At 37.5% G+C, this 16201-nt stretch overlaps 5 protein-coding genes across 7 annotated transcripts; 3 read left to right on the plus strand and 2 right to left on the minus strand.

Annotated features, from left to right (window-relative positions):
- Positions 1-1555: 1555 nt before the first annotated feature.
- LOC122409234 (uncharacterized) lies at positions 1556-4310 on the plus strand. The gene is made up of 4 exons (XM_043416608.1): positions 1556-2088; positions 2293-2718; positions 3084-3299; positions 3423-4310. Exons 1-4 carry the CDS (start codon positions 1897-1899, stop codon positions 3873-3875), a joined length of 1287 nt encoding a protein of 428 aa, XP_043272543.1. The 5' UTR covers positions 1556-1896; the 3' UTR covers positions 3876-4310.
- An 80-nt stretch (positions 4311-4390) lies between these two features.
- LOC122409235 (leucine-rich repeat-containing protein 28-like) lies at positions 4391-7217 on the minus strand. Of its 2 annotated transcripts, XM_043416611.1 has the most exons (6): positions 5868-7217; positions 5703-5765; positions 5434-5620; positions 4978-5301; positions 4629-4829; positions 4391-4522 (listed from the first exon to the last, which is right to left on the minus strand). In XM_043416611.1, exons 1-6 carry the CDS (start codon positions 6079-6081, stop codon positions 4453-4455), a joined length of 1059 nt encoding a protein of 352 aa, XP_043272546.1. In that variant the 5' UTR covers positions 6082-7217; the 3' UTR covers positions 4391-4452. The 2 variants fall into 2 exon arrangements, with proteins under 2 accessions (XP_043272546.1, XP_043272545.1); XM_043416610.1 differs by having other exon boundaries at positions 5703-7217.
- Positions 7218-7450: 233 nt separating this feature from the next.
- On the plus strand, positions 7451-8126 carry LOC122409236 (probable salivary secreted peptide). The gene has a single exon (XM_043416612.1). The coding sequence runs from the start codon at positions 7576-7578 to the stop codon at positions 7993-7995; it is 420 nt and encodes a 139-aa protein (XP_043272547.1). The 5' UTR covers positions 7451-7575; the 3' UTR covers positions 7996-8126.
- Positions 8127-11163: 3037 nt separating this feature from the next.
- LOC122409483 (probable salivary secreted peptide) lies at positions 11164-11781 on the plus strand. Its single transcript, XM_043417091.1, has one exon. It carries the CDS (start codon positions 11238-11240, stop codon positions 11652-11654), a length of 417 nt encoding a protein of 138 aa, XP_043273026.1. The 5' UTR covers positions 11164-11237; the 3' UTR covers positions 11655-11781.
- Positions 11782-11975: 194 nt separating this feature from the next.
- LOC122409482 (glutathione S-transferase-like) lies at positions 11976-15911 on the minus strand. Of its 2 annotated transcripts, none has more exons than XM_043417090.1 (5): positions 15833-15911; positions 15179-15316; positions 12851-13018; positions 12584-12726; positions 11976-12441 (listed from the first exon to the last, which is right to left on the minus strand). In XM_043417090.1, exons 2-5 carry the CDS (start codon positions 15309-15311, stop codon positions 12274-12276), a joined length of 612 nt encoding a protein of 203 aa, XP_043273025.1. In that variant the 5' UTR covers positions 15312-15316; positions 15833-15911; the 3' UTR covers positions 11976-12273. The 2 variants fall into 2 exon arrangements, with proteins under 2 accessions (XP_043273025.1, XP_043273024.1); XM_043417089.1 differs by lacking the exon at positions 15833-15911 and adding an exon at positions 15467-15803.
- Positions 15912-16201: the final 290 nt, after the last annotated feature.

A 16201-nucleotide genomic window follows, 5' to 3' on the forward strand; every position in this document is an offset into this window, starting at 1 on the left:
TAATGTTGAAGGATAACCGTTCAAGCAAACTAGGATAAAAGTCAGATATGAAGCAAAACTCTGCAGAACTAACCTTGTCGAATGTTAAAAAATTCACTTTCAGGAAGCCGTTGACATAGTAGTTTTTTTTCGTCTAACCTTGCAAGCAATCAAAATAATATTTCGCAGTTTGCTGAATATACGTGACTGCAAGACTCACATTTTCATAACACAAATTTCAATTTTTATTGCATCCGTATACATATTAGGGTAAAAGTATTAGGTGTAAAAGTAAGTTTTCCATGTGCGAACGAAAAATTGAATATTATTTCAACGACTTCACAGACGGGATCTCGAAGCAGACGACTGTTCGACTGCAGCCTTATTTTGCTTTGTTGTATTTTTTTTCTTTTTTTTGCACGCAATTTTTCATTTTACCAAAATACCGGTTTCTCTTACAATTTTCGTACTTTACAAGCGCCCTTCCTAGACTAAGTAGGGATTCAAGAGGGACTGTGATCGATGGTACCTGATGGTATACGATCGCAAGTTTCACTTATTTTCACGACAATAATGACTCGCTGCCAGAATATTAGGGAAAAAATATAAAAATATTGAGTAACTCGAAAATTACAAAACATACATCTTTATTTAGACTTCTCAGTCTCAGTCTGAAGATTTAAAACCCTTCAAATCTGCCGAATAAAATAACTGGAATACTTTCAAAAATTGAAATTAAGGAGTTTTGGTACAGGCGATACAATGTTGCCATGCTAAACTATGTTAAAAACATAAAAAATTTCAAAAAGTTCAGAATTTTATAAAATTTGGTGAACATATTCTTTAGTGCCAAATTTGACAATACAAATTTTTAAAGATTTTTCTTGTACACAGTTATCGAGTAAATTGATCACTAAAGTTCACGTGTATATAAGCATAGCGTTTCCATATATATATAGGTATACATTCCGAGCATAAGAAATCTGCTTCAATGCGTAATTACTCGATAACCAAGTAGAAGAAAATTTTGAAAAAAATTGTGTTTTCGCACTTGATGTTGAAGAACATAATTTGATCAATTTCTTAATATTTAGACTTCTGTACCGAAACTCCTTAAGTGCGTAATCATTTTCCTCTATATGCGTAAAGATATCTTTTATTATTACCTAATTGTTAAATCCGAAGCTTTGCAACGTCTATTAAGCAATTATCTTTGTCTTTGCAAAGTAAGGAAACCGTGAAAACTAACATTAAAATACCGTATTGCGAGTGCAAAAAAGGTCGGAGGAGTAAAATCAAGAATAAAGAAAATTAGATATAAGAAATCGATCGTCTCTCGATATTCGATTTATTCACAGAGAAATATGTAGAGGGTATATATCCTTACTATTCCTTTTATATTGTTCATGTTGAATTTTTGGTTTACAATTTTTTACGCTGAATATTACTAACTTTTATCTGGATTACAACAATTCTGATCGGAAAAAAAAAAGGTAATGGTCTATACTTTTGCTCTTTTTCGTTTCCACGATCGAATAAATTGAAAAATGACTAAGGCCGCCGACCCGCCGCCACTGTCGCGTTTGTGCACAAAAACAAACATGGCCGTCGTAAGCTGACGAACTGTCAAAACTCGTGATTCTTGAGTGTATAGTGCCTGTCATTTGGGACTATTAAACGTATTAGGAAATCAAAAGTAATTTTTTTTACATTAGCAAGAAATAAAAGGAATTCATTGCGCAACTTGAAATGATAATTCTGCATTCTTTCGGGAGATAAAGAAATGGTTTCGTGACTATGATAAGGTTATGGTGCGCCCAAAGTTTTTAATCTGACAATTAAATTCACGAATTAAGAAGTTCATCGCTTGAACGAAAAAAACAGGTGTTAAAAAGTATCAACGACATTTATATTATTATGGCTAGAGCTTCGATTTCTTCACAATGTTGCGACACGGTTGCTTCCTACATGGATGGAGTTCATGTCAAAATTGCTGAGGCCTACAAACCGCCACGAAAAGTCACTCTTCCTGCTGCTTATAATAACAAATTGCCTGATATATCAAAGCACACTTATGACTTTAGCCTAGAAAAGTCTGTGATTGATAAGGTAACACTGTCTGATATCGTTTTATATTTTACCATAATCGTATTTTATAGGTTAACATTTTTTAAAACATCAAGTAAATCTCTAGATCGATTTCATTGACCTACGTGAATTATATTGTCAAAAAAATTTCGAGATGTTTCTCAAACATTCCTCCCGACCGAATCACAAAAAATATTTGGTTCGTTGTTTTTCAAATTAATTTAGTTGAAAGAATGGCGAGCCGTCAGACAGACCAACAACGAAGCCCGACGCCTACGCCTCGAAGAGCGAAAGAAAAGAAAAGTCACAGATTTGGAAAATGAGAAAAAAACTTGTAATCTAGAGAATCAGAGTAACAATGAAGATCAGAGAAATCACGAGGAAACTCAGAAAGAAGAATGCGCCGAGAAGATAGAGGAAAATTGCTCCAATGACAAAAATGAAGAACAAAGCGTCCCTGTGAAGATCGCTCCACCTCCAAAAGCAACGATACTTACGCCACAACGCTTGTCCCCTTCGGCAACTGATCTCAGGGATATCATAAGCCCTTGCAACGGAGGCTTGGATTACGCAGATTTTGACAATGACACAAGTAGCCCATTCGACAATATGGAACTTAAGACTATCAACGACATGGAAGAACTTGCCCAGGTTTTCAATCAGAATTCTAGTTTTTTTTATATAATGGGCATTCCATGCTGAATTTACCTGTCAAATAATTTTTCATCTGTAACGTTGTTACAACTGGGATATATTTTGATATTTATTTAAAAACACTTTTGTGATTTTTTTGGATATTTCCCTGTTATTAATTTCCGCGATAACGATTTTTCTTTGATTGTTGACCGTAAGTTCGAAAAATCGATCAATTCGCTCATTTTTTTGTTTCAACAGATCTTTATTTTTCAATTAGTTAAAAAGGAACAAAATAATTGATGACGAAACGTGTTAGATGATTTGCCATTTTCAACCTATTTGTGTAGTAGATCTTTGTGTTAATGAAGTTTGTCGTTCAGGTCCTCCAATCGTCATCCTGGTGGATAGCATCGGAGAAAGTGGAAAATATAATAAAGGAGTTGTCGATCGATGGTCGTCCGTCCGATGAAGAAAGAAACGACAAGACAACGGATAATAGCGTTGAAAATAGTAATGATAGCAACAATCATAATAGACGAAATGTGTCTATAATTGTGGAAGAGCTACAACGAGAATTGGCGCGACCACAGTTGGAGGTAAGATTGAGAGGATCGAAGTAAAAGAACGTAACAGAATTAAAGGAAAAAAATATTGAAAAAAAAATCAATCTGAAGACAATAAAATAAAAGGAAATATGAATGAAAATGTTGTGCTTCCAGAATTGGAAACCATGGCCAGATCTGGAGAGTCCTGATTGTGATGACAGCGAAACCGAATTACGGCTTCCGAGGTTGAATTCGCCAAAGGAATCAAATCTACCGAATCCATTGATGAATTTAACAAAGGAAGACAAAAAATTGGCACGTCATTTGAGCGATATGGGATTCCCGTTGTCGAGAGCAGCGCGAGCTGTTCGCGATCTTGGCGGCAAAGACAATAAAAAAGTCGTCGAGTATCTTCTGGCTGTACAATATTTGGAAGAGCTTGGAATAGCCGGTGACGACGCTGAAAAAGCCCTCGTTATCAACGAATATGATCAGGAAAAGGCCAAAGTATATTACGAAAATTTGTGCACTCTTAAGACTCTTGGATTTCCGGAAGATGAAGCATCCAAGGCTCTTATCAAGTTTGACGTCGATCGAGACAAAGCTCTTGATTTTCTTATAGCGTAGCACACTGAAATTCCAAAGAAAAATCGAGAAACATTGAAAAATGATGAAAAATAAGAGTCGTTTTTTAAAGTTTATATCGTCAGAGTGCAATAAAAACAAAAACGTCTTTACAATTTTTAATATCGTTGTTATGATTCTTTTTTATGAACTAAAAAGCATCATTTTTCATAGTCTCAATATGCAATAAGGTTGCATGCGGTTAAATGAACAAATAAAAATTGTGCATTCCAACGATAGAAACTTCAACATCACAGTCAATCGCTGTTTCTCGATTACCCGTCCCAAGTCATAACGGATAACAAACAAACGATCCAATTGGCCTCTTTTGCGAGGCCCCTCGATCCCCGCGTTTATATCTATTCTCATATAAACGACACATTGTTAATATAATAATTTTAAAATACAATAATTGAAAAATAAAATATTGGAATCAGATTTTTGGAGTAAGATGCTAACAGTTCCGCTTTCAAATCTGCTACACAATACCGCAACCAGTTTTGGTCAGAGAAAAACAATTTTTTTTGCATCGTCGACAAAAAAGCAATTTATTCGAAAACGTTTCACACTGTACAGTTTATTATTGATGAACTAAATCCCATTTTATCTCTTCGAATTCTTCCAGAAGCAACTCATGGTGGAGTGCACAGCTGAACAAAAAAAAAACGTAAAACGAATGAAAAATACTCGTACATTGGTTTTTTTCGCTATCATAAAATGAATGAAATTATTGGAATTTTTAATAAAACTCCGTACTTTTTACAACAGTAGAGAACAACGATTGGTACTCGCTGCGAAAATGAATCTCGAGGGCACGAGATCACTACTACCAACCAAGTCTCCGTAAATATTGGCTCCTGGCAATTTTCATTGCTGCAAATTGCGACTGGACCATTTATGAGTAAATTGTATGAAACACGGAGGCTTGCGTTGTCTTCTTCAATATTTTGCACTTCCCTGGAAATACATAGTGATAGAAATTTTTGGTATGAAGATCCCGATCAGAATTTCTCGTTCTTATGAGCTGAATCACTTTGGTCCAAATCCTGCTTTTCACATCTGCAAACCATACGAAAATGGTTGCCATCGGATGTCGTTTAATTACCTTCTGTAAGTATGAAGTCTCCTCACTGCCAATTCCCAGAGCGTTACAGGATGATTAATATTGATAGAATGAACATTCAATAATTGCCTGGGCAATTCGATGACAGTTTTTTCGCCTTCTTTTGATAATGTAGAAATTCGTAAATTTTTATTGTCTCTCGTGATTAGTGGATTCGTTGAAACCTTGGTGAGGGGGATATTACGATTGACAGGATTGCGGATTAACTGACGAAACATCGGATAGGACAGATAATTCAAATATGGATTGGAATGAAAGTAGACAGAAGGATGGGAGACAAATCCGTTGAGAGGCAAATAAGTCAACCTGTATTTCCAACAAGTAGGGTCAGAAAACTTGCTCGTCTCCCTCACACTGCGTGACCATTGAATTTTGCCTAGGGAAGAAAAAAAAGAAAAAAAAAAGCTGGTGCTATTGCAAAGAGGAAAAATCTACAACCTGTTTGAGCAGATGGACAAGACACAAAGATTAGGAGCCGTGGTCAAACGATTTGGTAATTCTCTCAAAGAGTTTTCATCCGCTTTTAGTTGCTCCAATTTCTCCAGAGAGCCCAGCCATTCGGGTAGCACTATAAACTCGTTGTTGCACAGCGACAGTGAACGTAGATTTTTCAAATTGCTCAATTCTAAGCCGTAAGAAGATACAAACTGATTTTTGCTCGAATAGCAAATTATGAAGAAAATTTATTATTTTGAATCGCTTCTCACCTTTAGGAATATTTTTTAAATAGTTATCATTCAAGTTGAGGCTCTCAAGCGTCTTAAGATCTCCTATGCAAGTAGATAATTCGCAGATTCCATTTTTACTGAGATTCAATAGAGTTAAGTTCCTCATACTGCCCAATTCTTGTGGTATTTCCTTCAAATTATTACCATTGAGATATAAGTGTGTCACGTTCACCAAATCAATGATCCACTCTGGTAACGTCTTTAATTCGTTATCTTTAAGGTATATCTCTTTCACATCCTGAGCACAAAATCTTATTGCTTCAGGAAGTTGTGACAGACCGCGATAATTCCAGTGTATTATGTTTTTACCCATAATCTCGTTTATTAAATCATCATTTTTATCCGATTTTAAATCCATAGTTGTTTATTTTAATGCCAATACATACATAATATTAAAAGAAAATTTCGTTTGAGATCAACATAATTTGGCAAAAAGTGCGACCAGAATTTTTCACTGGAGAAGAAAATTGTATAACTTTTGAAATCTTTCATTTTTTCGCTATCTCAAATTGATTTTTTGTAAAAAATTTCGCGATTCACTGACGTATAAAGCAAAATTATACAAAATCCAACATTCAAATAGTGTCAACGAGATCGCGGTTGACGTTTTATTATTTTAAATAGCAGCTTATTATTTTGAGGTTAGTTTCAGTTCGTTCTATTTATGGAGTGAAAAGATTGGGTCAAGGTCGCAAATCATTGCAAAAATGAATCACGAGTCGCAGCACTTTTATCGTTTTGAAAAAAATATATATTTTCTTAGTTATTAGACTCGATAGTTCCCTGAATTATTCACGCATCACAAAATCGGCATATTTAGACGTAATAAAGATAGTGCACACCGAACCGTTGCAAGCTGCAATAAAGTTGAGCGAGTGCTATCGAACAAACACTCGTATATTGCCGTTGCCCTTTTCATATTGAAAAAATGGAATTTCAATAGAATATAGAGAAAAAGGAATCTACGAAAATAATTCGAGTGCGTTGAAAACAGCGAAATGAAAATTTTTTTTCCTCATTGGGATTCCACCACGAAGGACCCTATATATAATTGCTCTCAAGCCACACGATCACCATTTGATATCTCTGGAAGTTGAAAAATACGTGAAAGCAGATAAAAATTTTGAAAAAAATATGTGACAAAAGAATTCTCGTGAGCTCGACAATCAAGTCCGGGGTATAATCCACGCGAGAAAATCTCGAGAAAATCTCGAGTGGGGTAAAAATATTTTCTGTAAATCTTATTCTTCTGAATTCAAGCTGAATATTTCTTTCCGTCGAAATGCCATTAACGCAGCTCGCTCTGGTCCGTTGTCCGGAAAACGAGTCGCAAAACTATCCGTTTACTCGCGACGTCAACAAAAGCTGCGACCCTTTTATGGCCGTTTTCTCCGACGCGGTTCAAACTCATTGTCAGTTCAATTTTTTTCATATAGTTTCGAAATAGGATGAACCGAGTTTAAACTCAGATTAACGTTCGAGAAAACGGGCATTAGATTTCACATATTATGACGAAATCCTTGTTTTTTTCACTCGCTCTGATTACCCAGCAGCAGCACCTGGCGCGAATATATAGCGAAACGCGATTGTTTATCCAAAAGAGTCATCCCTGGAGATGACGTGTCCCTCAGACGCCAAAGTAAACACCGGTTAGTTTATTATTCGCGAAATATTCGTTCCTGCGTGCAAGTGCATACGTAAATTATAATATATTCCGCTGATAAGGCGAGAGATAAAGGAGAGCCTGTGCGGGGATGCAGTTAAGATATGCGCTTGAATCGTGGAGCCTGATCAGTCAATCATCAAATTCAGAAGCGCCAAATACGTGAAAAAAATAAGAAAATTAGTGAAAATGAGGGCGGGAATAGCGGCATATTTTTTCGTCTTTTCGATCTTCGTCGTTGTTCTAACGGAGTGCGCCGGAGGTTATAGCTACAGCAGTAGTTCCAGCAGTTCGAACGCGACTAGCAAATCAGGCAAGTCTCATGCTCTCATCGTCGGAGGGCGTGTGCTCGGTGATCGTTGCGTCTACAAAGAGCATATCGTTAAGGATTCCTCCTGGTTCCGAATAGTAACCCACGAGCAAGTTTACAACGTCAGTAAATACGAGAGAATAACACAAGTCAAGGCGACCGACAGAGCGACCGATGGAAACGGCGCGCGGGCGAGTCTCCTCGGCGGCGGTCCAGGATTCAGCAGTGCCAAGCTACGCCTTAAGAGCCAAAGAGGTCACGGCATCGATTACGACATCGAAATTTACGCCAGACCTTGAGCGTCGTATCAGCGACGCTCAAGGTGCTTGAAAAATCAAATCTTATCGCATTGAATTTATCGATTTTTGTCATCAGTCTATTTTTATGCTGTTTTTCATGATTTGCTGAAAATATATATTTACACGAAAAATGTATTTTTTCCATTTTTCTTTTCCAATCCCTCTCCATCGTCCCTGCTGCGCTTAATTTTTTTCCATTAAAAAAAAAAAAAAAAAAAAAAACAATTTTCAATATGATTTTAACTTCGAACCCTCGCACCGGAAGTCCATCGAAAAGTGCGAATTTTTGACCATTCTCTTGCCAAATTTTCCACTAAATTCGTAAGCTATTTGTCACAGAAACTTTCAAGCGTGGGACGACGTTTTTTTACGAAACCGAATAAATTGAAACGGCGCGTTCCAAGTCACCTTTTCCTTCACCTTTTTCCTGCGTATTCTTCGATCGTTGCCATTCCAAATTAGCGCCTGAAAATAATTTACCGACGTTTTAATAAAAAACCTCACGCATGACTCGTTCTCCGTTTATCTCAACATCAAATTAATTCCTCGATCCTGTTTATTTGTCAAGATTTTATTTGAACGACGCGACCAAGTGTCACAATCTCGCGCGTTATTGACATTCGATGAAAAAGCACGAAGCAAAAAATTTGAATTTGCTCAAGTTTTATCCTTCTTTCCTCGAGCTCGAGCAATTTTGGGGAAACTTGAGTCTCTCGAGGCGAGTAAACCTCCTTAACGTGATCTACCAGTTGTTCAGTCGGTAAAAATCCTGCTGCACGTTTTATTCCTAGTAGCTTGATATTTGAAAGAAAATATGAGTTACGCGCTATTCTCATTTTATTAGAGAACAAGGTGTAACTATTATTTTTCTCAAAAAATCAAGCACGTCCGAGTAAAAGCCTGTTACCATTTTGCAGTTATCTCTCTTGCACTCGATGGATCAGTCGGTATATCGCAACCGTGAGTGCGAGAGAGATGGCTGCAAATTTCGAAATCGAAATTCTTTGACACAGTTTGACGGATTAAAAAGAGGCTCCGTCAGTCGATTTTTGCCATCGTTCTGCGTCCGCTGACAGAGCCTTTTTTTGATTAGTCAAACGACAGCGGAGAATTTCAATTTCAAAAATTCCAAGTGAGGTCAGTCGACTAACCTCACCTCGAATTTTCGAAATGAAAATTCTCCGCTGTCGTTTGACTAATCAAAAAAAGGCTCTGTCAGCGGACGCGAAAAGATGGCAAAAATACGCTGACAGGGGCTTCTTTTTATTGATCGAACCGTGTCGAACATATTCAATTGCGAAAATTGCAGCTATCTCTCTCGCACTCACGGTGGCGAGATAGCGATTGCTCCATCACCTTAAGATGATGGATCAGTCGGTAATCACAACCGTGATGAGTGCGAGAGAGATAGCTGCAAATTTTGAAAAGGAAATTTTTCCACATCGTTCGTCTGATCGAAAAAATAAAAATGTCATCGGATTTTTGCGATCGTGCTGCGTACGATGACATTTTTATTATTTTAATCGGACGAACGACCATCTTAAGATGATGGATCAGTCGGTAATCACACCTCGAATTTTTGAAATTGAAACTCTTTGACATCGTTCGTCCGATTAAAATAATAAAAATGTCATCGTACGCAGCACGATCGCAAAAATCCGATGACATTTTTATTTTTTCGATCAGACGAACTATGTGGAAAAATTTAATTTTCAAAATTTGCAGCTATCTCTCTCGCACTCACGGTTGTGATTACCGACTGATCCATCATCTTAAGGAGGGTGGCTAGCGACGATACAATGTTGCCATGCTAAACCGTGTTAAATGCATTAAAAATTTCAAAATTATAAGAATTTAATAAAATTTGGTGAACATTTACTGCCAAATTTGACAATACTAATTTTTTAAGATTTTTCTACTCTACAGTTATCGAATAATTGATCACTAAAGTTCACGCGTACAAAAGCACAGCGTTTCATAGGCATACATTCCGGGCATAAGAAATCTGCTTAATGCGTAATTACTCGATAACTAAGGAGAAGAAAATTTTGAAAAAAATTGTGTCTTCGCACTTGAGGTTGAAGAACATTATCACGAAATTTGATAAATTTCTTATAATTTTGACGAATGCAGCCAGCCTCCTTAAGAATTTTGAAAAAATCTACTTCCTTCACTGACCCGCGGATTTTGCCTGCTGGAGCGCGTGAAACCTTCCCATTTTCCCCATCTCGCTGTCCGAGAGGTCAAAATCGAGCTTCAAACGATAAACAATCTTCTCGTGTATCGATTTTATTTTATTTTATTTTTTATTTTTTTCATTCATTGATTATTTTATCGTGCCCCTGGAACCCATAGGGGCAATTCGTACAGTTTTTATAATGTTTATTATTTTATGATTATAAAATATACCGAGGTGGGCTCCATTGTTTCTTTGTTTTTGTACAATTTTGATAGGAATAAAGTGGAGAAGAGAGGAAGGAAAGGTGCGCGAGTAATGTGAAATCGTGCCGGGGCCGTGACCAAAGGAAAACTCGAAATATTGGCTAAGCGCGGAGTAAACTTAATTGGGATTAAATATGTGGAAGGAAGAGTCGAAAAATCGAGCTTTTCGGTAAAAACGCTCCGAAATGTTCAATTTTGCACTTTCTCAACATTTTTTAGGTTTGTTTAACGGCGCCTACTTTGTTGGTCGTTCCAAATAATTGTATTTTTTTTTTTTAAACTTGAGCGCTCTAACAAACTCATGTGAAAATTTGAAAATTAAGCCGAAAAGGCGTTTCTATTCGAAAAAAAATTTAAAAAAACGAAGCTTTTCTATTCTTCAAGAAAAATCAGTGATTCCGGGCCTTTGGAGGCCAAAATATAAGCCCAAAGTTTTCTCTCCGTGGTCCCACGTGTCACTTATCATTCGGAATCAATTCGGAGTCGTCCGCGATCCTACAAAAATCGTATGACGCAACTTGAGACGAGGGAAAAATAGTGATGGAACGTTATCACGAAAAAAATAAGGTTCGCACGACTCGTAGACGAGCACGTCTGATTCCTTTATAAAAGATAACCGCACACGAAACGCACACACTCGACGCGCATGATCGCAACGTTTCTGGGAAGTGGCGGTGAGGTAAGAAATAAGTTTTCGAAGAAAGAGATAAGAGCGGCTTTATTACGGAAGACTCGGGCCTCCGGATGCACAGTCGAACGTTGATCACGAGCGCGAATAAGCGGAACGCAATATTTCGAAAATGAGAGGAGCCAGTGTCGTCTGTACTTTTGCGGTTTTGGTCGCGGTCGCGGCGCTCGTCGCCACCGACGCCCTGCCGAAGAACTATGTCAACAAGGGCTTCGTTTTTTACGCGCCTGCTTCAAACTATTCCCAAGATATGACAGCTGGAGCTCACGTTCCAGGGGATTATTTGTACTCGCGACATAACGTTTACAAGAGGAACGTGTACAACCAGGTCGTAACTTACCAACAAGTCTTCAATGTGACGGGAAACAACGTAATTACTTTCATGAGAGCGCACGATCGCGCCTCGAACGGTGGCAGAGCCGTCCTCGTCAACGGCGGCCCTGGACTGAAAAGAGCGACGGTTCGGTTCACCAGCCAGCGGAGCCAGTCGGTCGACTTCGTGGTTGAAATTTACGCGAGACGGCGTTGAAACTCGCATCACCGGACAGCCAACGGGCGCGTAAATTGGAAAATCTTTCAGTTTGTTTTTCCGCATTAAATTAATTGTTTTATTGTCACGAGAATTTTTGTCTTTTAATAAAATCAAGTTAATGGGACGAAGAGTCTTTCCATGCTTATTTTTTCGTGTGAAATTATTCTTCTGGAGTGCTAATCATCATTTCAATCGATGATCGTCAAGCGTGCTCCAGCCGCGCGTGGAGATTGCCTGCAGGCCTCTTCCTCTCCTCCACACTGGTACAGAGGCAACAAAATTGTTGGAAAAGAGACTAGGGAAGCTTGCGGGGTTTACGCTAATTGGGATTTTCAAAAAATCCATTTTTTATTGAATTTTTCGAAAGTATGCATATTTAGAAGTATCGTACTCAAATTTTATAAAGATCTGACCAGTCCGAGTGGACTTTTGAGCCAAGTTTACTCAATATACGCACCGCCCAGTGCGGATTTTTTCGATTGTTCGGTGCAATAACTGCTGGAATAAGATCGAGAAGTGTTCCTCTACGCTAACTAAGCATTTTTTTGTTCGTCAAAGGAACACCAATGATTCGACAGGAATATTGAAAATGATTAAAAATTCAAGAGCCCGGCGATCAGAAATCGTTCTTCGGTCTTTTGTCGATCCATGCCTTGACATTTGGAAGAGCGACGACTCTTTCTCTGAGCGCTTGAAGACTCGGTCTGCCGCTCATTATTTCGGGACCACAGGCGTTGACTACCGAGTCGTGGATACCAACAAAAAAGATGTCGGCATAGCTCAACTGCGAATAGAGAAAGGATTTTTTGTTTTATTTAAACGCGAGACATTTGAGCAAACTTAAAAGTACGTGATTCGATCAATTGAATAATGAATAAAAAATGTCGTTAATTGGTATTGCTGTGAAAAAAAAGAGTCGGTTTTACCTCGCCGCCGTGTAAATATCCACCATTTTTTTTCGCCAGCTCCTCAAACTTGTCTAGGAAAAATGGGACGATTTTGCCAACAGTTTCTACCTTTATTTTTGCACTGACGAGTGGATCCGGTTCTCTGTAGAAGAGTGCAACCTCTGCAAACACAACAATTGGATAGAAATTCAAATTTCAAAAAGAAACTGAAAACGAAAAAAAAAAAGATTTTCTCGTTATTTTTTTCGTGAAAAACAATGTAAAAAAGACGCCTCGTCAGCGTACGTTTTCTCATGTCGTGAAGAGCATTCGCGATCGCATCGATTCTCAGGGCATCGACGTCAGTTTTTCCAATGAGATTCAACTGCTTGGCGAGATAACGACAAATCGGCAACGTCTGGCCGTATGTTTCTCCATCAATTTGTAATAAAGGCAGTTGGCCGAACGGTGTCACTGCGTGAAGAAAATAATAAAATTCAGATTTAAATAAAAACCGGATAGAGGTCGAAAATCATCACAATTCCATATAAACAAGAGTGCGCTGTCATAAAAAACTGCAATTTATTTCGACAAATATAGAAGTACCGGAAATATACACACCACCGAAAAATGGTGGCTGCTCGACAACGATCTTTCAATTTCACTGCGAGTTTGGAGGGAGGCTAAAGTACTTTGCTTACACTCAATTGTGTTTTGAAATACTTGACGATCATTTTTATAGCCGAAAAGGTTTTTTAAGGTAGATCATGCCCGCATAGGATCGTATTTTATGGGTGTCTAAATCGGGTCGATTTTTACTTCCTAATTAAAGATATTATCGCTCTAAATTAATGTCAGAGTCATTTATTCAAAATTTTAAATAAGTTTTTCCATTTGATTACTTAGCGAATTAAATAGCAAGCCATTAATGGAACCGGGATCCATCACTGATTGAAACCAACATTTCATTCGTCCCTGGCTAAAATACTATAGTTTTTTATGCTAAAAATCGCTTTAGAGGGCGCAAAGGGAAAAGGATGAAGAAAAAGTGTTGATGAAAACTGGCTGTGACAGGAGTGGGCCAAGCCAATGAGAAACTAAATGCCGAAATAAGCAAATGTGAGGTGACGAGTGCTCATTTTACCAATTTCTTTCAATCTTTAAGGAGGGTGGATCACACGAAATCAAAATAATCAGAATTTTATAAAATTTGGTCATAACATTCTTTGGCATCAAGAATACAAATACCATTTTTTCAAATTTTTTTACCACATGGTTATCGCATAATTGAGCATTGAATCGAACTTCTTGTGCACGAGATGTATAACTGTATATACGTAAACTCTATGCTTATACGCGTGAACTTTCGGGTTCACTTACTCGAGAGCTATGTGGTAGAAAAATCTAAAAAAATTTATATTGTCTTATATATTTTGAAATAATACATTTACCAAATTTTATGAAATTCTTCATATTTTTAACATGGTTTAGCATGGCAACATTGTATCGTCGCGATCCACCCTCCTTAAGGAGTTTCGAGACCTCTTAACGAATATGTTAAGAAATTGATAAAACTTGGTGATAATGTTCTTCAACATAACGTGCAAAAGCTCAATTTTTTTCGAAATTTTCTTCTATATGGTTATCGAGTAATGAAGCGCATTAAGGAAGTTGAGGCTGTACAGTCATTTTTTTTACCCAAAAGTTATGACCTGTACCTTTCAAAAGTTAGGCCAGTTTACAGTTTGGCAATGTTGCATACACTTTAAAGAAAAGTTGGGGAAAAAAAGACGAAAAACTGGTGAAAACTCAGTCGAAAACACGAACAGTGACGATCCTAGCCTCAAAAAACTGCACGGGAAACAGATTATTATTATTAATATAATCTCAGCAAATCTCCTAATAAATCTGAAAAAAATTGACATTATTCGGCAAGCCTTGCTCATGTTGCCCAAAAAATTTCATATTTTTAGCATCATTTTTAACGGAGATATCACTGAATGTGTCTTGACTTCCATAAGATTACATGTTATTTGGCTCAAATTGTTATTGATTTTTCTCAGCAACGACGCTCCTAAACTGTCTGAAAATTTAACTGATTTTTTTTTACACTTCACTTTATAAGATGCACTCGGTTTAAAAGCGATGACATCATTTTCATTCTAATGCCTCAACTTCCTTAAAGCAAAGTTCTTATGCCCGGATTGTATACTTATATATATTGAAACGCTATGCTTATACACGTGATCTTTCGAGTTCAATAGCTCGATAACGGTGTAGAAGAAAAATATGTATTGTCGAATTTGGTAGTACTAAAGAATATGGTCAAAAAATTTTATAAAATTCTGAACTTTTTGAATTTTTTGTGTTCTTAACACGGCACTCCTTAACGCAATTTCGACTACTTATAATTACTAGCAAGACAATCGTCTTGAATATTTTCCCAAACCTTCGTTATATATTTCGTTGTTTTCATAAACTTCGTGCATGAACTACCTTGAAACACGAGTTATTTTTTGGCATTTATTATCACGAGAAAGCAGCGCGGTGATTTTTTTAAAAAAGAGAATTTCGTAAAAAAGTCAAAAAGCAGTCGGAAGAAAATTGCTTCAAAAGTGTTGTCATCGTCCATACATTTTTTCATAGCAGGCCAGGCCTCCCGCGCGACTCGCATATCCTCGAATTCGTGCCCACCGTAACTGAGAAGTAGTCTTATGGGCTCTCCGAGGCCCATAACATCGAAGTAGGTCAACTTGTATTGCGGCATTGTCCCTATATAAAAAATGAAAAATTATTAACCTCATTAACAAGTGCGTCCACGCGACTCGTGATCCACTTTATCTCAAAATCCTTCGGCCCACGACTACTTCCATTGAAAATTAGGCTCGTCGCCCTCATACTCGAGTTATTCTTCAGACTCACGAATGTCGTCATAACCCAATGCTAGAACGCCTTTATTCCCTCCAAGTGCGTCGTACAGTAACATCGAAAATATATAGAAAATCATCCGTCAATAATATCGTCTTTCCAGAGCAACAAACAAAATTGTTAAAAAATTACGCCATTTCACTGTCACGTTGCGCTTATTGGCTCTTTCGAATCCCAGCTTCGATTATACCGGCCAGGTGCAACCGCCGACTCACCCATCATTCAAACCGATTTACAATCTCATGGATTTATAAACTCTTATCAATTTTTACATCATTTTGAGTAGAGTGAAAACCGACTTTTTCACACCCGAATCTACTAATTGGAAAAATTTCATTAAATTATCGATGACAAACTTACGAAGAATTTTGAGACCGTCGAACGAGTCAACGAACGTTTCCACAGTGACTGGAACATTCGTGATGTCTACTGCCCTACGTTACTATCTCCACTGCCCCACTCACCCCCACCACACATTCGTGTTTATCTTCTTTCTTCTTCCGTCTCCGCCTCTCTCTCTCTCTCTCACTCTGTCTCGATTTTAAATTCATACGAGACGATTGGCAGCATTGTAAAGGGCTTCAGAGAAACGACGAAGGCGATTTAATCAATGAGATTTTGTAGATCATCATATCGATGCTATTTCGGTGCTCGGTAATTATTTTTTTTTTCAGTTTTCCTTCACATATTTCATTCTTACTCTGTGCAATTGGTCGTTAACTATTTCTT

The sequence above is a fragment of the Venturia canescens genome, chromosome 4 (assembly GCF_019457755.1).
Source record: "Venturia canescens isolate UGA chromosome 4, ASM1945775v1, whole genome shotgun sequence".
Taxonomy (NCBI): Eukaryota; Metazoa; Arthropoda; class Insecta; order Hymenoptera; family Ichneumonidae; genus Venturia; species Venturia canescens.

Bases quoted from the DNA above. Each gene is read 5' to 3' on its own strand.
- LOC122409235 (XM_043416610.1), bottom strand. From the start codon at position 6,081: ATGGATTTAAAATCGGATAAAAATGATGATTTAATAAACGAGATTATG. The intron at 5,302-5,433 runs GTTGTAGATTTT...TTGGAAATACAG, and splicing joins TTGTCCATCTGCTCAAACAG to GTTGACTTATTTGCCTCTCA. The intron at 4,523-4,628 runs GTACGGAGTTTT...TTTTTTGTTCAG, and splicing joins GTTCTCTACTGTTGTAAAAA to CTGTGCACTCCACCATGAGT.
- LOC122409234 (XM_043416608.1), top strand. From the start codon at position 1,897: ATGGCTAGAGCTTCGATTTCTTCACAATGTTGCGACACGGTTGCTTCC. The intron at 2,089-2,292 runs GTAACACTGTCT...AAATTAATTTAG, and splicing joins AAAAGTCTGTGATTGATAAG to TTGAAAGAATGGCGAGCCGT. The intron at 3,300-3,422 runs GTAAGATTGAGA...TTGTGCTTCCAG, and splicing joins TGGCGCGACCACAGTTGGAG to AATTGGAAACCATGGCCAGA.
- LOC122409236 (XM_043416612.1), top strand. From the start codon at position 7,576: ATGAGGGCGGGAATAGCGGCATATTTTTTCGTCTTTTCGATCTTCGTC.
- LOC122409483 (XM_043417091.1), top strand. From the start codon at position 11,238: ATGAGAGGAGCCAGTGTCGTCTGTACTTTTGCGGTTTTGGTCGCGGTC.
- LOC122409482 (XM_043417089.1), bottom strand. From the start codon at position 15,551: ATGATTTTCTATATATTTTCGATGTTACTGTACGACGCACTTGGAGGG. The intron at 15,317-15,466 runs GTGAGTCTGAAG...TTTTTTATATAG, and splicing joins ATTGGGTTATGACGACATTC to GGACAATGCCGCAATACAAG. The intron at 12,442-12,583 runs GTAAAACCGACT...CTCTATTCGCAG, and splicing joins GATATTTACACGGCGGCGAG to TTGAGCTATGCCGACATCTT.